The following is a 22,984-nucleotide window of genomic DNA, read 5'->3' as shown; positions in this document are numbered from 1 at the left end:
CTGAAAGACATCTATACAAAAGCATTTTCGATTTCCTAAGACATAACAATATCTACAAGTATATCCCCCTACAGATTGAAAATAGTTGTGAAGCCAAAAGGAGACTGAAGTGGACTCCTGAAGGCTTGGCATTCCATGAAGAAGAAGAAAATGCTGAATAATCGTTTTTTGAAAAAACAATATATTAAAACCAAAGCAAATTGGACAATGTTCCAAAATAAGCTTAATGATGAAATTACAAGTCTTTCCCAAAAATCATGTATTTCAAATGTAACAGATGACGCAGATGCTGAAGTTTTGGCATCCATTTTTATAAATACAGCTAATCATGCTATACCCAAGACACCACCCAGGAAAACAATCTCCAAACACACTCCCAAAGCATGGTGGACAAAAGAGTGCCAAAATGACTGGAGAACAAAAAAGGCAGCTAGGAGAATATACCTAAAAAAAACGTCTCCTACCACGTATTTAAGGAAATTACAAGCAGAGTCAAAACCTCAAAAGGACTATAATAAATGCTAAATATAATTACTGGAATAATTTTGCAAATAGTCTTTCCAGAGAAACACATGAGCCAATTATACATAAACTCCTAAGCCACATCTGTGGGAAAAAACTTCCCCCAACCCAATCCAGTATAAGCTAATACATAATAATACCCATTATGACAATAATAACGAAAAGGCAAAGGTATTTGCAACTCTTTTCGCAAATAAGCTAACATCAAATAATTGCATCATCACCTCCCCAATTTTGATAAATTCGATCTACCAGCCTCGCCCAGGATCAGAGTATATAACTGGTCCATTTTTATTCTACGAAATGAATAATGCAATGCAACATATTAGGGCAAGGCTACCGGTAGCTATGATAACATACACCCTACATGGATAAAGAATTTTGCCCCTTTATATAAACAGGATTTCCTAAATTGTTATGATCATTCTTAGGCTACATCCACATTCCCCAATATTTGGAAATGTTCATCCCTCCTACCAATTTTAAAGAAAAATAATCCCAAATACAACCGTGAGTCTTATAGGCCTATAATGCTTATGCCTGTGATGGGAAAAGTAATGGATAAAATTATTTACCATGGAGTCCTTTGGTTTGTTGAAAAAAATAATATGATACCTCATACTCAAACTGGTTTCAGGAAACACCACTCCTCAACAGATGCTTTTATATTGTTAACAAATGCAAAAAATGAATCCCTATCTAAAAATAATGTCTGAGTTGCTGCTTTCCTATACTTTGAAGGGGCATATGACAATGTGAACCACCAGATCATTTTAACTAAACTTGCAAACCTTGGACTACCCCCCAAGCTTGTATATTTTATAAAATCTTTCATAGAAAATTGAAGCTTCATTGTTTGTGTAGGTTCAGCCTCCTCACCCAAAAATACAATAACCAAAGGTCTTCCACAGGGTGCAGTCTTGAGCTACCTCCTCTTTGCCCTCTATCTCTAGGACATGAACCTCTCTCGCACTAATCTACAATATGCTGATGATCTGGTACTATGGTCAACTGGTAACACCTTTGAGATTGCACATTCATAGTTGCAAAACTTCCTTTTCCAATTTGAAAACTTTTCCCAATATTCAGATTTACCCATTACACCCACCAATAATCCAATTTCACCATAAGTGAAATTATGTTAATGCAAGACTAACTAAATGGAAACAGCTATTCCAGAAGATAATCAAATTAATTACCTAGGTCTCATACTTGACCAAAAACTTAATTTCTACTTTCACATCCCAAACACAATAAAAAAAATGCTATAGAAAAATAAGAATAAGAAAAAGTTCAACACCCTGGGGTTGTAAGGAGAAAACTTTACTCCAATTTTGTAAGTCACATATACGACTCCGTATTGATTATGGGCTCATTGTTTATGGTGCCTGTGCAAAGACCCAGATGCAAAAAATTGAAACAACAAAAAACGATATAATCCGTATCCTATTTGGCCTCAAGAAACCCACAAGCACTAAGTTTCTGCTTACTGTGAGTGGATTAACAACAATAAATGAAAGACGAAGCTTTCTTTTGATAAAATATCTTACAGAAATTGAAACAAACAGCTCACATACCCTGCATAACTGGTTAAGAAATCGAGCCATGTATAGAGGCATTGCAAATAAATATGCCAATACCGAGAAGAAATTCCCAGTGCTAACAAAGTCTATTGCACCCACCTTCCCCCAAGCCCATCCATGGTGTTGGTAAATTTCTACAATTAATAATAATTTCTCAAAGTGGACTAAAGAAATCACCCCCACTGCTTTCATCCAGAAAGAATTTGCTGAATTTATTACAATTACATATAAAAAACATTTCTAAATTTTTGTTGATGGGGTTTAAAATGAATGAGACGGTAGCAAGTGGAGCTTTCCTCTCACACCTGAATATGCCAATCGGTGAGAGAATGTATAATAATGTGTCTATAATGTCTGCAGAGTTAAATGCCACAATCATGGCGTTAGAGCACCTTATGAATAATCAACCTTTGATTACTAATTCACAAAATATTATAGTTTATTCTGAATCTTTGTCAATCCTTGAGTTGCTGTCTTCAGCTCCTCAGTATAAGTTGGATATAGACACTTATCATTGTCTTAGCATTATTGATAATCTTGCTTCAAGAGGCATAAGAACTTACCTTCAGTATGTTCCAAGTGGAACATACTGATGTAACCTAGTGGTAACCATCAGGCGGATGAAATAGCAAAAAATGCTATAAATATTGACCAGCCAAGTGGGAGACCAATCCCCATTAGAGATATTTACCGCTGGAGACCATCAAAGGTATTGTTTAACAAGAATAATCAAACTCTATCTCCCTTTCCCAATAAGCATTTTTCTAAAATTTATCATAGAATTCGTTCTGGCTTAAATGGGCTAAATTTTCTGGCGTTTTCTTATCAGTTCCCTAATTCAAGTGGCTCAGTTCCCTCATCCCCCTTTGGAGGTATTGTAATAGAAATAATGAAACAATTGACCATTGCCCATTTGAATGTAATATGCTGAAATCTGCACAGTATACGTCAGCTTTGTAAACTGTTAAAGTGCTTCAAACACCACAAAATCTCACTATCAGCCAAGAGTCTAGCTGACTATACCTGCACACAGAGCACAGAACTCAATGTTTATCTTCTTATATTTCAACTCTTAGAATCAAAAGATTTACTGATAGAAATCTGAGGAGATTCATGAAAGAGGCAACCAAGTCAGTATCTCTGTTCAGCTCACAGAGTGAAGCAAAAGGAAAAGGGCTGAATAGTCTCGACTGAAAAGCCCCATCTGCTGAAATAGAAGAAGAAGAACAAATATTTCTCAGTTTGTCACGTATTATAGCAACATAGGTTAATAATGGCAACTTGATAGTTAGGGAGAAATCAGTCTGTGGTTAAGAGGTTTCGGGGTTAAATTGCCTGTATAAAGTGAGTGAAAATAGCGAGTGTGTTAGATTGTCTCTGTGTTAGAGGATTCCTAGATAGAAAAATCTTGGAGTAGTTATGGCCCATCTCTTTCAGAGTGGTAGGGAGGGGGCTCAGAAATGTTAAGCCTCAATAAAGCTTATTAAGGATGCCAGAATAGTTGCTGCTAAATTAAAAATAATATTTCCCTATAATTTAGACTACGGTATATGGCCTGGTCTCCATGTAGTTTATGAATTTAGATGGTGTAAATGGTGACATGAAAAATAAGAGCATGTGCAAGAGCTCAAGAGTTTCTCATAGGAATTTCACTGTCTACACATTACCGTTAGAAGTGATTATCTCTTTACAATGTTGTAGGATGCCCTGTATATCCTGTAATATAAATGCCTTGTAATATAATGTTGTAGGACACTCCTGTATCTTATGTGCTATCTAAAAAATTCTTTCGGAAAAGTAATAACATTGCACAATTTTGATGAGGAAACCATTATCCAATGTGCTAGCCAAAACATTCTCATGGAAAGCAATATCATTATGCAATCTTGACAAGGATTTCTTATAAAACGCCAAAACTGTCCGTATTTTGGTTATTTCTTGCTGTCATTTGAATAGAATAAATTTAAAGAAACTTTTTGACACTTTCTTATAACGCGATAATGTAAGATACTACACGGTTGTTTTCACAAATGAAAAAATTAGCAATATGATCTTTCTGTCCCTTAAAAAAGTCGTAAGTCGTAAACAAGCTCTGTGTGGGAGGTATTTTTGGAACATTCTTTGAGGCCATAAACAATATATGGGAGTCCTTGGGAAGTGTCTAGAAAATTCTCAAGGTTGTAAACAAGGTCTGTGTGGGAGATATTTTTGGGACTTTCATGACATAGATACAAAACTTATTTGTCACTTAGATACAAAACGTTAGCCTCTCTTAGGGGCTGCTAAATACAATAACACGTAGAAAGACAAGTAGAGATATTTTAGGAAACCCCATCTCTTGTTGTGCTCGCATTTTTTCCCTTAGATAGAATAATGGCAAAAATCCTATATTTTGTTTATTTCTTACCGTCCGATATCTTATCCCATACAGAGCCCCTAGAAAAAGATTTATAGGTACACCATGTAGTGAGGATCCCCCTGAAAATGCCGTTGTATTCGCCCTATCTCAAAACAACGTAAAATCTTAGATAGGCCGTCACCATTGGCAATTATAGCTATAACACTACCAATGGATATCAGCTCTAATTTTAATAACTGCTAGTAGTACTATCCGATTAATATTTTAAATGAAAATAGTTTTTTTAATTTTGAATTTTGAATTTTTTAGGTGTTTGCATCCTCATCAACTGCTTCAAAACTGCAAAATCGACAGTAGTGCCGCCAAAAGCAACAGGTTAGTAATTTTTCTGAATTATGAATGTGACATCGAGTTTTTTTTAAATTCAAGAGTAGAAGATGAACTAGCTGTATTCAAATGGTGGTATGCTCTTTGGAATTGTAAATATTTCAGTCTAGAAATATTGACCCGTGGAAGGTTTTTGTTCCGAAAATTACGCCACAGTAAAATATTTACTGAATATTCAGTTATTATCTTGTTACGATTTTTATTATTAAGTTTGTCGACGATTTGTTCACCAAATTTGCTCTGACTAACATCTTTTTCCTTAACATTTTACCTGGTCATCAAAACTCTACACTTCCTCTTTAGTCTCTTAAAATTTTTCGATATATTCTTCAGTTCACACTCTCATTGAAATGAATTTCCTCCATCATTTTCTCTCTCTCTCGCCCTCCCAACCTCTCTATTACTCCCTATCTCTCTTTTTCTTTTTTGTCAGACCCTTCCCACTCAATCCGATCCTCCTGTTTTTTCCTCAGGGAATGTTTATTTTTTCATCCTTTCCTTCAACCTGTCCTCCAATTTTCTGTTTTTTTATTATTCTCTATCTTGGGTATTCTTTTCATTGTTAGTTGTTTATTTACTTATTCTTATTATCCATTGTTTGAATCTATTTTTTATTTGCTGCCTTTAGTATTACCATTTTATCTAGGGGGAGGGGCTTGTGATTACCTAGAATCTCCCTCCCTAGATTAAAAAACACCTGATTTGGGGGCTTGCATTCTAATTAAAAAATATCTTTTTTGTTATGTCATATAAAAAATTGAAAACAGACAAATATGTGCCTTCCTCCTACATTTTAATTGTATATTTTGCCCCCCCCCACCCCCCAAAAAAAAAATTCTGGAGACAACACCGTTGTTTTTTCCCATGCTGAGTTTCTTTCTTTCACTTCATCTCTTCTTTTTTTTTTCTTCTTCAAGTTCGTTTTCCTTGTTTTAAAAAAAACCTTTACTTTACAGTTGAGAAAGAGGAAAAGCCAGTCGGACCTGGAACATCCAAAAGTGGGCAGTACAAGAACTCTGAGTTCTACACGTATAATCCGATGTCCTACTATGACATAGAGATAGACGTGTCGTTATTTAGATTACCAAGAGTATCTTCCAAGTGATTAGTTGTGCTCTGCTTTGTTAGATTTCAAATATATTAACAAAAAAATTATCCCTGTATTCTGAAAATTTCACATGATTTGTAACAATGATGATTTAAACGCGACTTCACACCGTGAGTAAGTCTGATAGTTCTTTTTAAACCTTGTAATTGGTAGCAAAATATGAAAATGTGATTTCTCCATGTACTGGAGTCATTTTTTTTTTGGATGTTCTTTTTCCACTTGCTTCAGCAGGAGCTACAGCTGCTTTTCCCCTTAGAACGAAGCATCATAACATCAAATCTGCAATAATACATTGCCCCCTCCCTTGAATCATTAGCCTGGGATTGCCCTTGAAATATTTATGGTGCAACTGGGTGCAAAATCAATGTTTTTTTTACAACAGATATAAGGGTATATTACATATATTTAAGGGTTAGCTGGCTGCTAAGTCAATATAATATCTCTAAATGGCTTCTATAGGCTCCTGATTTATGTTGTTGCTGCTGAAACCCTTTTGTAGACCCGAGAAAGGGTTGCTGCAACACTTTTCGTTGCCTTTGCAACGTAAATCTAGTTTTTGTTCATTTTGGGTCTTATTCATTCACCAATAGTAATTTCTATTCGTTTTAAGTTTGAATTATTTCATGCATTTATTTCTGATCGTCTTTGGTTTTAAAATAGCTCTTTACTGTTCTTCGAAAAAACTCTTTTGGGAAAATACGGTTTTAACATAAATTTTTGTTTCTTTTTAATTGAAATCTTTTCTGTTGGTTAATAACAGGGGGTATTTTAAAAGTTTTTTTTTCAGTTCTGCTGTTCCTCTTTTTTAGCTGTTTCAAAGGGGTGCTGCGCTGTATTTTAGGGCTAATGTATTGAGAATAGGTGCTTCTTTATTATATTTTCTCCAAGTGATATTTATACGGTAAATCCTTAGCCTAGTCTTTCGAAGGCAAATCCATTACATTGGAATACAAACAGACTCTTATTTCATTTTACCCCATACAGACATATGAAAATAGGTTTTCAGATTTAGATAAACTTAAAGAGTGTTTTTTTGCCCTAAGAGAGGCTAGTCCTAAGAGACCCTCTCATAATGCATTGAATCTAGGAGTCTAAACTTGGAATATCATATTAACAATTAATTCATCAAATATGACAGACAGGTATTCTTAATTCTATTTGTAAGTATCCCCCACATACATAACCTTTATCTATGTGTTTAAATATCCCCACATAGATATCCTTTATCTATGTGTGTACCTATGTGTATACATATCCCCCATATAGATATCTTTTACGACAGTTTAGACCTGCATAAACTTTCCAAAATATCTCCCAGCAATTTCCACCCCTGTGTTTATGACTTTAATCTATCTATACCTCTCAGGGACACGTATTCCATGTTTATGACTTTTCAAATATCTGCTGGATAGTTGTTTACTAGCTCAAAAATTGTGTATTAATCTTTTACCTTACATTCGCCAAAACAGTTTGATTTGAAAACTTGCCGAACTAAAACGGACAACTTATCGAAGCTTTTCTCAATGACTATGACGACATTTTTGAACAAATAGATTTGGGAGAGGTATTTCTTAATCAAGCTCCTCCACTGAAGAAAGGGTGTTTTGATTTATGTGATACCCCTGCTACAACTACCCAAATCATTACCGGCTCATCTTTGAGCAATGCTGTTACATCTGTCCAAATTATTACTTGTCCATCTACAAGCGCTTCATCGGAAAACCCTGCTGCAACCCATTTCAATGCCTGGCTACCTAAAAGTGATTTCCCATGTGTTGAAGAATATGATTTATTAATTTCAAAGGAACTGAAGAAGTTTGGACACAGTATGAAAACCCATTTTACAGCCCAAATTAATGCCGGCCCATCAATCAATGCTTCATCGGACACGCAAGGAACAAGTCAGCTATTTTCTAAAAAAAATGCAAAGTTTGCCAGACTATCTTAGTGATTGTTTGGACATTTTCCCGCATTCTTGCATCAATTGTTCTAGAACTTTAGCTATAATCATTATATTGTAGAGACTCAACTTTCCCATTCCACTATTTCCCCTCCCCCTGAATTTCAAGATGATTTAGTTGACTAAGTTTTGCCCGCATTATCGCATCAAATATTCACAGACTTTAGTGATAATTAGTATATGGGAAAGACCCTTCCCTAGTGAGATGCAAGATTTAGAAGAATTTTCAGCTCCATTCACACCTCAGCCATCTAGAAAAATATTTAGCAGTGAAATGCAATATTTTGAAGACTTTTCAGCTCCCTCAAATAGTGTTGTCAGCTATCAATCAAAGTAATGCCGTTTTAAATCAAATAGGTGGTAGAGAAATTAAAATTTCATTATATGTGGAACCTTTTTTTTTCTAAAAAACAAACAAACATGCGTTTAAGCGATATTTATTATCATAAAAAATTTGATTCATTGTGTATGGTCAATAATACAGGGAAACTTTAGATGAGTTAAGAAATACATTAGGGGAATTATTTCAAAAAAACACAAAACGAAAAAAATGAAAGTCTATACATTCGACTTACTGCTCATTTTTTTTTCTCTAAAAATTGGAGGACCAAAAACTGGTTTTGCTATCCAAAATGTAAACTTTTCATAAAAACGGGTATATCCAGGGAGTCTTAGATAAATGTATTGAAAAAATAAACAAATCACCTGAAAAATATTCTGAACACGAGTCTGGGTTTACCATAACAGAGAGCGATGGGTAAGATTTACATTTAATGGTCCCTGAATATAGCTATGCCATTGGCCTAAATGGCCCCAAGTCTCCCCTTCATTAAAGAAAAAGAAAAAAATTATAGATTTACACCTTGAGCAAGATAATTTAAAAGGGCGGTTTTAGCGGGTTTACCCCAAGTTTTTTTTTATCTTAATGCAAAGAGTAAGAAACAGCTGTTAATTTCGAACGAAGCGGGGTTGAAAGGGGGGGGGATATTTCCGACAGTCTCTTTCAAATGTTTCAAGAGAAGCTGGCCTATTCAAATAAAGGATATTAAAGTCTGGGTGGCTGAAAACCCTAGTGTTGGGATTAGCGAGCTTTACTTAAACAAAAATGAATAAAAAATTAGATCCTATTCGAGCTCCTTCCAATATCAATGGAAAATTTTATGCCTTTTTATTATATGTTGAACATAACGAATCTGGCAATTTGTTTCCAATCGTAAACCTTAACAGACTTTTACCACATGGGAAACGTGGCACTAAATGTTTTTGTGTGTACTGATTCGTGCCAAAATCTAACGAGGGGGAGGGAGATTGAATGAACATATGAAATATTGTTCGCCACACGGGTTGCAAGTTGTAGAAATAGACATTAAAATTTAAACATTTTTAGGGATGGAACATAAAATTTTTGGGGACTTAGAGTCTATTAATGAGCAAAGAGGAGAATAATTGGGTCAACACAAGCCGTTGGCTTTTGGTTATGCAATAATCATAGCAAATAGAGAATTAGTTAAATACTTAGAATACTTTGACCCTTCTTGCAATATTGAGGGGTTTAAAGAACTTTAAAAAGATGCAGAAGTTTGTGTACACAAAATATATGAAACGAATAAAGAAATGATAATTACAGAGGCAGACAGAGATGAATTGGAAATTAAAATGTGCTGGATTTGCGAAACACTGTCGGAAAATAACCTAGAAAAAATAGGAATAAGCTCAGTTTGAAACGATGATTATACCAAAGGGAGTTTCAGAGGTATGGTGCATAGCGTGTGTAATTCCGTTTCAAGAAGCAAGCTTTACATACCTATTGGCTACACACGCTATGCACCATACCTCTGAAACTATCTTTGGTATAATCATCATTTCAAACTGAGCTTATTCCTATTGATTCTAGAATATCATTCCGACACACAATATAGCAATTTCACTCAAGAAATTAGGAAAAAATTGTAAGTAAGCAAGAGACAAACTCTTTACTGATTTCACCTCTCGGATTCACAATACGGAAATTTCATTCAAGAAATAAAAAAAAATTAAGTAAGTAAAAATCTCTTTCTTGAAGTCACCTTTTGGATACACATACACAATACAGATATTTTGTTCAAGAAATTATGAAAATATTTGTAAGTAAGTAACAAACTCGTTTTTGAAGTCACCTCTTGGATACACGATGCAGAAATTTCATTCAAGAAATTATGAAAAAATTCTAAGCAAGTAAAAATCTCTTTCTTGAAGTCACCTCTTGGATAAACAATACAGATATTTCATTCAAGAAACTATGAAAATATTCGTAAGTAACTAACAAACTCTTTATTGATTTTACCTCTTGGATAAACAATACGGAAATTCCTTTCAAGAAATTATGAAAATATTACAAGTAAGTAACAAACTCTTTCTTGAAGTCACTTCTTGGATACAAAATACAAACATTTCATTCAAGAAATTATGACAAAATTCTAAGTATGTAACAAATTCTTTATTGAATTTGCTCCCTGGATACACAATACAGAAATTTAATTCAGGAATTTACGAAAAATACTGTATCAAACTCTTTATTGTTTTCACTTCCATGACAGACAATATAGCAATGTCATTCAAGAAATTATAAAAAAAAATTGAAAGTAAGTAACAAACTCTTTATTGATTTCATCTCTTGGATATACAATATAGATATTTTGTTCAAGAAATTATGAAAAAATTGCAAATCAGTAAAAATCTCTTTATTGAATTTGCCCCCTGGATACACAATACAGACATTTCATTCAAGAAATTATGTAAAAATCGCAAAGAAATAACAAACTCTTTATTGATTTCACCTTCTGGATACACAATACGGAAGTTTCATTCAAGAAATTATGAAAAAATACTGAGTAAGTAACAAACTCTTTATTGTTTTCACTTCTTGGATACACAACGCGGAAATTTCATTCAAGAAATTATGAAAATATTTGTAAGTAAGTAACAAACTCATAATTGATTTCATCTCTTGGATACACAATACAGTTTTCATTCAAGAAATTATGAGAAAATTTGTAAGTAAGTAACAAACTCTTTCTCGAAGTCACATCTGGGATACACAATCCAGAAATTTCATTTAAGAAATTATGAAAAAATCGTAAGGAAGTAACAAATTCTTTCTTGAATTTGCCCCCTGGATACGCAATACAAACATTTCATTCAAGAAATTATGAAAAAATTCTAAGTATGTAACCAAATCTTTCTTGAATTCGCAACTCAGATTTTGCAGCCTCGATAGGACCTAGGTCACTTGTTTGTTCAAAATACTATTTTCTTGACCGTTTAATTTTAGCAATGTATGCACCAGAGTAGAAATGACCCTATAACTCCGAACATTACCACGTGGTTTATGGTTTTCTCAGTGAGAATGAAAAAACAGGAATTTTTCTCACTTGGAAAAACATGAATTTTGTCGCATTTATGGTTGTTTTCATGGATGGATATGTGTGTTGTTCGATTTATTTGATGTTTTTCTCGGATGTCAACATCAAATTATGGATGTTTTATGGTTTTTGTCAGTGAGAATTTGAAAAACATGAATTTTCTCACATTTATGTCTGTTTTCATGGATGTTTAATGGTTTGTGTCAGTGAGAATTTGAAAAACCGGGACTTTGTCACATTTATGGATGTCAACAGCAATTCATGTCTGTTTTATGGTTTTCTCACTGAGAATGAAAAAACAGGAATTTGCCAAATGTTATGACTTTCCCGGAAACAGTTAGATCACGTGTTTCCTTCTCAGCCAATCAGCGAGTCGGATACATCCCCCTTCTCAGCCAATCAGAGACGTGCTTACATATTAGCGGCGGTGGGAATATAAGGAACGGGTTTTTTGCTATAGTTTTATTAGTCTGTGAATAGAATTCAAAGGAGTGAGAAGAAGAAGAAGAACAGTTTTGACTTTACTCATTTGGATATATATTTGTGTGTGTGTGTTGACGATGACAATGAGTTGAATGTTTACCCTATTAGAAGTTGATAGTGGAGTTGATGATAATAGTACAAGAGCACCAAACATTGAGGTGGAAATCACAAAAGGATCACGGCTATGTCTGGAATGGGATGCTGTATATGCAAGATATGTGATATCCTTGAGCAAATTTAAAATGGAGGATCAATTATGTTTCGCCGCTAAAGTTGATATAGCACACGTGAATAGACTTCAATGTGCTTTAAGTGCATTGGTGAAACATATTGAAGACAATAAACAGTATCGCTGATTGTACATGCTCTGTATTATTGAGGTTGTTGTTGTAATTATTCAATAAAATTGTTTAGAAATCGAAAATGTTCTCTTTTCTTTTCTGGTCATGTTAGGCTAACGAATCAGGGTCAGTCTAGAGTCAGCAGTTGGAGTGAAAGGACTGAAAAATGAATAAATTTGAGAAAGAGAGAATTAGATCAAATCTAGTGTTTATGGAAAAACATTTGATTTTGGATGATGATTTTCTCGAGTTATCTCTTAAACGCAGGATACTCTCTTGTCGGGGAACACTTGACAATATAATGAGGACTGATTCTCCTCCATTGGACTATTGTATGAAACTTTTAAAATGTGATTCAAATGCTTATAGTCAATTTATTGATATATTAATTGGAACAAAGCAGAATCATATAGTGGATATACTTTTGAAAACATTGCCAATGGATTCAATGTAGATGGCTCCTCCGTCAATCGAAAGAGGTAACGTCACAGAGCTACTCCTCTCTCCCACCATTTCCCTCCACCTTGAATTTATCGAACGAAGAGGATCAGTTTCGTTTTAGCTGTGAGTGAGTTGACATCGGAAACCGAAAAATGTTCTATATATGTCCATTGTGCATGTACACTCTTGGCCGTTGGAATCAATGTGAGAATTGTACAATTATTGATGACTATAGTGAAAAGTGTAAATTATGTAATCCTTGTAAATTACATAGAGGCTATGCAGTACAAATTAAAGGATGTAATTCATGTCTTGAGGAGGTGTGTGACTCTCACCCTAGCGGGCACCTGTGCTCCAATTGTCACAATGATAAATGTGATCAGTGGGAGAATACTTACCCAGCTATGATTGGAAAGAATCCTAAACGTGATTTTAGTTTATTTCTACGAGATTGGTATCGTCGCGGATTTAAATTATTCTGGGAAGAGGAATCTGGTCTACGATTCAACTGTTGGGATAACAAGACAATCTGGTTTCTACGTCATCGCTGTGACGTCACCACCTACTATGACTATAAACCAAGTGATTTTTATTTGGCAATTACCGAATGTGATTCACCACTTGAAAACACTGTTTGTGATATTGCTTCAAATAGACAGATTGAAACTCTTGAATTTCATAATATGAATGTAAATAGTATCATTGACTATACAAAGAGATATGACAAGAGTGAAGTTACATTGTACTGTAGAAAATGTGACACTGACTTTGCAGTCAATCAAGATCAATATACAGTGAATCCAAATGATTTACCGGCATTAGTGGTTCACGACAGTTGCCAATACCTCGAAGATGAAGAAATCTAAAGTGAAGATTTAAAGACATTGTTGTATATATACGCATTGTCTTAATAAACAAATTCACAAACATTCTTTAAGCACTTTACTCTTAGGGTACTGAAATCAATACTGTATAAGTCTGAGAGAATATTTTCCACTAGAAAGTCATTCAGACGAGGATTGTCACTATAAATGTAGAGAAAGTGCTTGTAAGTATAGCCACGACATCGGAACACAAAATGTGGTAGTGCATGGAAGCCGCAGCTTTTAGTCGTTAGATCCTGAACCCTCTTTCGATTTTGAATAAGAGTTTTCCCTCTGCACTCAATATAGTTGCTGATGTGAGACGTTTAGAATGTATAGGGTAGGCCAAGAGGATCAAAAAATTCAATCGTCTTCATTGTTTAAAAGATGCACAGCCAATGACCTGTCAGCACAGTCGATGGACTGCTATTAACAATAATTAAGGTATTGTTCGCACTTTGAATTTTTCCAAGATAGTCTGAGGGAAGACAATAGGATTTGTACTGGAACATGGAGGGGTCCATACTAAATACATTGATTATTTGACTGGTGGTCATGGTCCCAGGTCTAGTAGAACACTACCTTCGGGATTGATTTCACAATAGGTTTCATATTGATTTAGTGAGACTATGGCAATACTCTCCGCCACGGAGTTAGCACATGTATACTCTCTACGTAAAGTCCCTGCACGTACTATACTCATATCCTGTGTGCCAGGCAAATCCAATACAATGATACCACGTGTTTTAGCAAACATATCTTCGGTTATACCATTTTCAAATAGTTGCGAGTCATGATCTAGGGTTTGCATGGTCAACTCGTACAATGTTCTATAGGATTTATCAAAAGATAGATTGTAGAGTGGGATGCCGTTTACTTTGCACACAAGAGATGAAAGTCCAAACATCTCGAATTTATGTGGACATTCTGTCCATGATCCTATTGCACTGGCGCTTTTTACAAATGCCAAAGCCAATTTCGATGGGATTTCACCATTGATAAAGGATGAGTCGGTGAAGGTGCGTGACCCCACGGCAATATGACGTTGAGTGGTGATTGTATGAGGAACAAGTAGTTTAATATTGTTGCCATTGGCTGTCAGTTTTTCCATGGCCAAAGCAACAGATCTCATGACCTGTTGTTTGCGTATATGTAGTATTGCTGAGGTGAGGGAGAGAATTACATTGGGAGTGCCAGCAAGTTCTTTTCTCAATATGAAATTTGATGGTGCAAGTGTCAATTTTATATCCTCTTGCACAGTGGGCGGCAGCTATGGGGATATATTGAATATTTCATGATATATTTTTCCAACTATGTGTAATTCACTAGTTGTAGTATTTTTAAGCGCATCTGTACTATCAGTATTGGTAATGTATTCATATACATTGGAGACGCCTCTCAATTCCTTGTATGACTTGGGTGTCATCAGCATGAATTGCATATAGCTTGTATAGTTGGAGAGATTGTTGCTTGTGCTCACCAGCGTGCCATTGATGTAGACACTAATTTGACGAAATAAATTATGTAATATACAATTTTCATAGGATATCCCATCGCCCCGAATTGGCATTGAATTATTGGATGTCCGGACTTTTATTTGCAAATCTATAAATGTTGAAGACATGTCCATAAAGTAGTCTTAATTGGAATAAATTTGAAAGTGGATATTATCGGAGAGGGGCTGCATGGGATAAAATTGTTCATAGTATCCGTGCTTGACACTCACATCAACATTTTCGGCATTGAATAGATTCAATGAGGCGGTGATTGAAGGTTGGGAGTCCTTATGTGGTAGGTAGGACATCTTAGGAGAAGAAATCTAGTTTCGATCTGACAATTTTCTTATTCCTGGGACTTCTGTTTACACTACGTGTCGGCTTTTTCCTTCTTTTCTTTGACAAGGGGCATGTCTTACGTTTCCGACCTGAGCAGAGACTGATGAGGGATGTGTTGTTTCTTGCCCTTTTTAAACCTTTACCATTCTGTTTTAATCTCTCGCCAAGGGTTCGCGCACGGGACCTAAGATTTTCCGAAGCAATTTTTTTAAAATCCGTGCCAGAGCCCCAATCGTATAGTGTAGAGGATACAAAATCTGTTACAGCCGGTACAAGATATTTTCTGGCCAGTGGTAGTAAAGAGCGAAACAGCTTAGCAAACCAACTGTCAAGACCAAAGCCAGACATTGACGAGCGTCCTTTGTAACAGTCCATTCCATTGCCCAGTTGTCTGGGGCCAAGAGTATTAACATAGCAGTCAATATCAGGACAAGTGAATACCACTTTTCTATTAGACATCTTGTATTTGAACGATGGGTCGAAAATGGAATGTAATCACAGCCAAACCTTTTGAAATTGCTATTAGATCACCCAATTTAGTTCTTAGTGTTAACTGACAGAGTTCCAAATAGGAAGTGTTTACTTGGATAAACTGAAGATGCTTTATATTGTAGTGATGAATATGTTCTTGATTGGTTTTTCGTTCAAGAACTCGTAGGAGGGGAACATTTGAATTACCAATACGAGATGTTTCCACAAATGAAGCATAGAGAAATATACAAGTATCTGTGGAGAAGGCGGGCGGGTAGTCAGCGAAAATGAAATTAGTGTTTCCCGCACTTTTACCATTGATTATATTGAGCTTAAAGCCAAGAACATCCTTTAGATTATCATTGAGAATAACCTTTTCACTGGCAATAGGTGAACTAATGTAGATCTTACCCTCCTCCTTTGAATAGTTGAAATGAAAAGCCCCTTTTTTACGAGCGGAAATTCTTTTATTGATAGAACGACATAAATCATTCATACAGGTGAGTTCCTCGTAGGGTAATTCAATATATGGATAATCCAACCAATTGATTTTTTGAATTTGTTCTTGATCACCTGGTGGTGGCGGCCAATCATAGGGTCTGATTTTTATTTCATATTTACGATCTTTTCTCAGGATGTCATAGGTATTTTTGAAAATACAGTCGACAAGAGCCACTTCATACTTTCCATTGTCGACTTTGATGGTGGGGGAGAGTTTTGTACAAAAATCACTTGTTCTATTAAGATCTTTGTAGAGAGGATCAGAAACATTGGACATGAAAGTCACATAGAAATCATTGGGCATTGTTAATGTCTTCAGCACTGATCCAAGAATCAAAATCCGAGTTGTATCCTAGCCAGCGAACAAGTACCTGTTTCTTGCCATGGTGTGTACGTGTCTTTAATATCTTTTCAATTTGATAGATTTAACTAGTGTTTCAAATTTTTTGCAGTTCATATTCATAAAAACCGCCGAGAATCTCATCATCTTTGGTGTCTCGCAGTCGATAAGTTATGGGTATGGTGTCCAGGATTTTAGACACTTTAAAAAGTTCAGTGCTCCATAAATAATTCCCCTTTTCAAAAATATTGGTGGTTCTATTAATTCGAACAGTATCACCAACAATTAATTTCTTCTTCTTTTTTTTCTCTTTTTCACCCTGGGAGTATTGCCTTAGAAAAGCATCAAATGTATTTTAATTGTAGTGAACAACCGTTGGTGTAGAGTTGGAAAGAGTTGGATGAGGTCGTTGATTATAAATCAAGATGATTTTATCTAAATCATGAATAAAAGCCGATGTATTTTTCAGAGTGCAATATCTTGAAATTAATAGACGAATCGTTCTTATTAATCGTTCAGCCAATGCAGCTTTTATCGGACTGTGACTCTGATAAAGCGTTGTATTATATTTCAAAAGAACCTTTTGCACTTGGGGATTAACAAATTCACTACCACGATCCGATTGAATTTTTCTATATGAATCCTGTTCTAGAATACTTTCAATGGCCCGAGCAACTTCAACACCTCTCTTTGACCGCAATGGAATGGCATAGGCATAGCGACTAAAGACACTGATTGCCACCAGAATATATTTGTAGGGGGCATTGTGACGCCGTTGAACTGCGTCTAAAGTTAAAAGATCCGTTTGCATTATATGCAGAGGGAAAAAGGCTTTAGTTTGTCGATAGTGTTTACTGCGAAGCCTGTGATTACGATTTAGTGTGTAACTCGCTTCATTTTCTAGATACTCTTTTGCATTTTTCAATGTGGTGGTGTCGGAGACAGCTTTGGAAAGGGTGTTGGTAGAACTTAAACTTCACGCCTCGCCAATATTTTCATAGACACCTTTCAAAACTTCATCCATTTTGAGCGTAAACATGAAGTATAAGGTCCACTCCCCTTGTGCACACTGACGGGTGAATCTAGTCGTCTTAGCATTTGACTAGCAGTCACATGTGATGTAAAATCATTGCTGCTACTGATAATATCTTCAAATATTGAATCTTCTTCTTTTTTAAATGGTGTTGTTGGAGGAGGACTATATTCTCTTAGTTTCTTTAGAATTTGCTTATTGCCAATAAGACTTTTGGGAAAGTTTATTGAACACAGAAAGGTGTATAGATTATTGTCAAAGGATAAGAGTCCTTTACGATTCGTCACCATATCACAAATTAAATCAACTAGATTATAACTTTTTCTCTGAATTATAATTTGTTTCCCTGTGCTCTCGACTTGAACATGATGCTCATCACCAGTTTCCAACATGAGATAAGATAATACTCTTTTACTCTGTTCTCGATAGGTGACTGGCAATAGGTTTCCAATTTTCAATACAATCGAATTCAATTCCTTCTCCTTTGATTGCACTGATGCAGAATCTTGAGGAGATGTTTCCGGTTTAGAAGGATCAGTGGCAGGTCTCTCACGATATGGTTTATGTTTGTCCACACGTCTCAATGCATCTTGAAGTAAAAGCAGTGTTTTGTCGTCGGCAATATTCTCATCGTTAATGAATTTTCTTAGATTGTCTTCAAAATGTTCGATGGGCGAGAGGACAAGTTCAAATGGTGTCAATTTATAGGGTTTTGCCATTCTCTAGAGAAAACTGTTTACAAGTCCTGCAATTATCGGCAGTAAAAGTGTGAAAAAGCTACCGCCTGCCTGAAGGAGCCGTTTTGTTTTAAATTTTTTTAACATGTTTTTACAATCCAAGGCGCGTACAGTGGAACGATGTTTCTTTTTATGTTGTCTAAAAACATCTGGCAGTTGAACATTGCCCTCAGTTAAATTTAAACTAAGTTCAGATATTAGATTAATGAAATCATTGTCAACCCCATGTTTGAGTATAGCCTTCCTAAGCAACGGTTTTGAAGTGCTTAAAACGGAAAACAGATGCCGTTGTTCGTGTAGTTTCTTCAGTGTCATAATGGCGACTAATAGTCTTTTCTACTGTTCACCGGAAGATATACTGTAATTTCATTGTTGAAAATGTCGGTGACTACACGCAGATCCTCGGGCGTGCTCTGATTAAGATCCAACAAAATGTAACCTTAGGGATTGCTAGTCGCCAGGGTGTACGCTTACAACAGAAAGTTCGGGGTACCAGGGTATATCTGCTTATTTAGTGTTATGAGCTAGCTAGAATCACCCACGACTCGATAGATAATATAAACGGTGCAATTCAAAGCAAGGGTTCGCATACATTTGCTCTGATGAAACAGATTGTGTAGAACTAGGGTAACGGAAATGTGTTCATGATGGGAGCGAACGGTGAACAGTTGTAGCATTTCCTGTGAGAACTGTTCAATGGAGTCAGCCAAATCATCGATAATCAACCACGAGTTCGGTTCAATACTATTGAAAACATCAAGTCCTCGTATGAATTGTATTGGTATGGTTGTGACAATAGCTTTTATTTGATCATAGGACTCCTGCCAAATACTATAGCAATAGTAGATTTTTTTCGGCTTTTCCAAAAACATTTTATTGCAATTTTGAATTATTCTAGTTAAAAGTGTTGTTTTCCACGACATTGACGGTCCACATAGAAACGATCTGAGGGTTGTTTTAAATTGATACATGCTGCTGACAACAGTCGGACTACAACTAACTCTAAATCATTTGTGCTCAATGAATAAGTAGCAATAATTTTCCCGTCTATTCAAGAACAACAAAAACAATATTTCATGGCAGCATTTATTTCGACACAGCATGAAAACAAATATTTGTGTTCAGTCAACATGCACAACAATAAAAATAACACTTGTTCAACAGTTGACACAAAATTTCATGGTAAAAATTAAAACAATATTTGCATTAAAAATGAACACAGGGAAACTAAAAAAATTTAAAAATAAGAAATTTTTTTCTTTAAAAACACCTTTATTTAAATCTATTTTTGTACAATAAAAAAAAAAAACACTTTTCTGTACAACACTTTTTTTTTTTTTGTCAACTTAAACACTTTTCTATACAACAATAACACTTTTTTCACAACAGAAAATACACACACACACACTTGGAAATTGCTAGTAGCACAGTTGAACTTGATTATGAATTTAAAGGTGTGTGGGATCCCCCCCCCCCAGGGCCGCTGGGCCGCAGGCCGGCCGGCCGCGGGACCCCCCCCCCCCGGGGCGGGCGCGGGAAGGGACCCCCTCCTCCTCCCGGGGGCCGCGGGGTGAAAAAGAATAGTTGTCGTCACTGCTACTGCTGCTACAGGTTAGTGGTTGAGGTTGGTTGGGTGAGTGCTTGGGTTAGATGAACAGGTTGAGTTAAGGTAGTGAAAGGTTAGATTGTCAGATTAGGTTAATTTATCCAGACTAAGTTGAGTACGATAGTCTATGAATTCAAATTGATCTGAAATACGATAGTGACCGTGGGGTAGAACAGTCACACCATTCTCGAGTACATAGACCTTTTCGGATATACATGACATTGCATTCTTCTCCACTCTCACAGTATAATTTCTATACTGTAGAGAGCGAATTGCAAGCACTTGTGCTGTCGGCACTAGGCTACTTTCTACACAGTCTCTGTACACGCTCATGTTGAAAGTATTCTTTACAACGTGTGTAGGCACCCCTTGACACGCCTTCATTTCTTTCCCACGCTGTGTGTCTACGCACTAGACTTTGGGACCTTGGCATACCCCCCGGGAGATCAAATCGCTCCTTGTTTCTGATTTTAACAGTAATAGGTGGTTGGGGGCTTGACGTTTCACTAACTCGGGGTAGAGTGATGGGTTCCAGTTGGTGAAATCCATCCGCGAGCTGATGTGTCCACCCTTTTGCAAATCACCCAATAAATCCAAATCACGCCCATTTACCTTTAACAGCAGAGAATCTGTATCACCAGAGTAAACTTGAACCTCCCCCTCCTGGGATAAGTGCAACTTGCACACATTGTAAAATAACGACACCATGAGCTTTTTTGAAATTTCCATTACTTAACTACCGCCTGCGATATTCTTGTTCAGTACTACATTTCGCTGTCGTCTCTCTAGAAGAACCAAGCCGGTCTCTATGCTCGTGACCGATGTAAAATTGGGGTCGGCACTAATTCGTGCACACTCTAGAGGGTCAGTCACGACATCGCAGCGAGATCTATTACGTACACTCTCACACATTTTGCCAAACGCTGAATTTAGGATGAGCTTATACATGTCCGTCTCAACCTTTGAATTTGCCTTAGAGCGTTTATCGACAAAAGTGTCGATAAAAGTTTTCAAGTAGGGTCGCTGATTGAAATGCAGGACCCTGTGTATTTTTGTGATCTTGAAGCCGTTGCTCACCATCCAGTGCAAAAGCACATGGTGAACAACGATATTCTCTTTAGGGTCCAAATCAGCAATCAGTTTCTGTTTAGAGGGAGTCCAGTGCATCCCCATATACTCAACCAATGAACGATTGTAGGGGCTCAGCGAGTCCCTGCTCACCGGCCGATTGATAAAGGGAAAGACAAAATCTTTGACTGAGTCGTGAAGCGCCAGCGGAATGTGACCATCAACTTCAAAGACCCATCCTTGTGGCCCATTGTCCTCGACGGTGGTAATGTCGTGGAACTCACAAGGATTCTCAAGCCATTGATAGTTCCCACATGTCAAAGAGTAGTTGGACATTGCCGAGGGGTACAATGAGTTCATGTCCAAGAACACTGCCTTTGACTTTGCACCGGTGTTGCTGTGTCCGCTTGGATCGGTTGATAAGACGCGGTCCCCATGAAAAACATACCCTCCCCTCATTGAACGCTCTACAAAAAGGTGCTGGTCTACATCTGTGATTAGGCATATTTCCCCCCTGCTAATTTTTAAAATTAAATACATCACTAAATGGGGTGTAGAAAAATAATAAACTATATCTAGCCCGAACTCTGAATCGATCTGGTCTGTATTCTTACAGACTATATCTAACAGAGTTAGAACGTCACTGGCCAAGTACAGTCTACAATAATCACACCCATTTTTACAATCCCCCTTGGACCACACCTTCTTGGCAAACTCATACTCCTCGGCTGTGTATTCACTGTTGGTCAGTGAATTGTGAAAAGCTTCAATTGGAGGTAGTTTCTCCTCACTTAGGCGAGCGTCAGAGCAGTAATAATCGTATGCGTATATACCTTTGCAGGTCAACAGGTCATACATTTCAACGTCAGGACAGTGCTGTTTAAGCAATGGAAAGCTATCAAAATTGTCGCTTTTTTGCACTTGAATCAATTGACTCAATGCCTTGGGGAAAAAACTAACGGAATCTAAAAACCTGATTTTATTACAGCACGTACGCCCATTATCCACTGCCTGCCATTTCAGTTCGAGAAGCAACAACTTCTCAGCTGATTTGGGAATTATGTTGTAGGTAAATGAACTATTTACCCATGGACACTCTACTCCCCCTCCCTCCCTATGCAGACGTGACAGTGCCGGTAAAATAAATTTCAAATCATAATTGGAATTATGAATAAAAACAGTGATAAACAAATGTTGGCTCACATTTAAAGAACCCGATTGATGCGCACCTCCCCGAAACGGACTCCCTCCCGATTTAATTTCCTGCCATACATGGTCAGGAGCTCTAATTGTCCCCCGCCCCACACGTGTTCCTTTAGTCCCCACCTCTGCAAACTCCCCCGTGCAAACCCAAAAAAGGTTTTGATTTTTAATCGCGAGATGATCCTCTGCAGCCAGCACCAATGGATAAGTGGTATTTCTCAAACGAGAAAAAGCACCAGTAGCCGTGCCCCTCAGTTTAGTCCGCGCCTTGTCCATGCACTCGTCCCGCTCATCCTATGTTTCAACTATTTCTCTCACCTGCCTGGTGTTAGAATTGTCTCTTTGCGCGTGGGCATAGGACACTGCAATAGCCAGATGTTCTTTGACTCGGTTTGGATATTGAGGGTCATTCACCTCCACCAGCTTAGCCTCACAGTCTAAAGATATTTTGTTGCACTGGAGAAGGGTGTTTTGGAAATTTTTAAATCGTAGAATTGCCCTATCCCCTGAAACCGTTTCCACTGTCTGGTAGCCATAGCGGCTACAATGCCTCATGTGATTTTGTAACTTTAGTTCAGTCCAAAATCTGGATAGGCATGTCGGACAGTAAAAACGGACACTCTGTTTATTACGACCCCCCAGAACTCTACTAATGTCAGTGATAGTGTTAAAATGCCCGATTGCGTTTGGTTGACTAGGCGGCGTGTATAATAACCAAACCCAGTTTTTAACCAAACCAACT

At 36.7% G+C, this 22,984-nt stretch overlaps 1 protein-coding gene and 1 long non-coding RNA gene across 2 annotated transcripts in view; one reads left to right on the top strand and one right to left on the bottom strand.

Moving 5' to 3' along the window:
* Window positions 1-2,631: 2,631 nt before the first annotated feature.
* The window catches only part of LOC148955468 (uncharacterized), a 257,094-nt gene continuing 236,741 nt past the window's right edge, over window positions 2,632-22,984 (bottom strand). The window contains exon 4 of the long non-coding RNA XR_016143085.1: window positions 2,632-2,645. This is a non-coding gene — a long non-coding RNA (uncharacterized LOC148955468). The remainder of the gene's footprint in view (window positions 2,646-22,984) is intronic.
* LOC148955471 (uncharacterized) lies at window positions 3,679-6,012 on the top strand. The gene is made up of 3 exons (XM_089104982.1): window positions 3,679-3,802; window positions 4,774-4,839; window positions 5,808-6,012. The coding sequence occupies exons 1-3, from the start codon at window positions 3,679-3,681 to the stop codon at window positions 5,954-5,956; spliced, it is 339 nt and encodes a 112-aa protein (XP_088961108.1). The 3' UTR covers window positions 5,957-6,012.

Source organism: Artemia sp. Qi Xiang Cuo, chromosome 2, assembly GCF_049724085.1.
Source record: "Artemia sp. Qi Xiang Cuo chromosome 2, ASM4972408v1, whole genome shotgun sequence".
Lineage (NCBI taxonomy): Eukaryota > Metazoa > Arthropoda > Branchiopoda > Anostraca > Artemiidae > Artemia > Artemia sp. Qi Xiang Cuo.
The sequence above is the reverse complement of the archived record's forward strand: the minus strand, read 5'-3'. Positions and strand labels throughout refer to the sequence as shown.

Coding starts and splice junctions, on each gene's coding strand:
- LOC148955471 (XM_089104982.1), top strand. CDS start 3,679: ATGAATTTAGATGGTGTAAATGGTGACATGAAAAATAAGAGCATGTGC. Junction 3,803..4,773: donor GATTATCTCTTTACAATGTT/GTAGGATGCCCT, acceptor TGAATTTTTTAG/GTGTTTGCATCCTCATCAAC. Junction 4,840..5,807: donor AGTGCCGCCAAAAGCAACAG/GTTAGTAATTTT, acceptor TTTACTTTACAG/TTGAGAAAGAGGAAAAGCCA.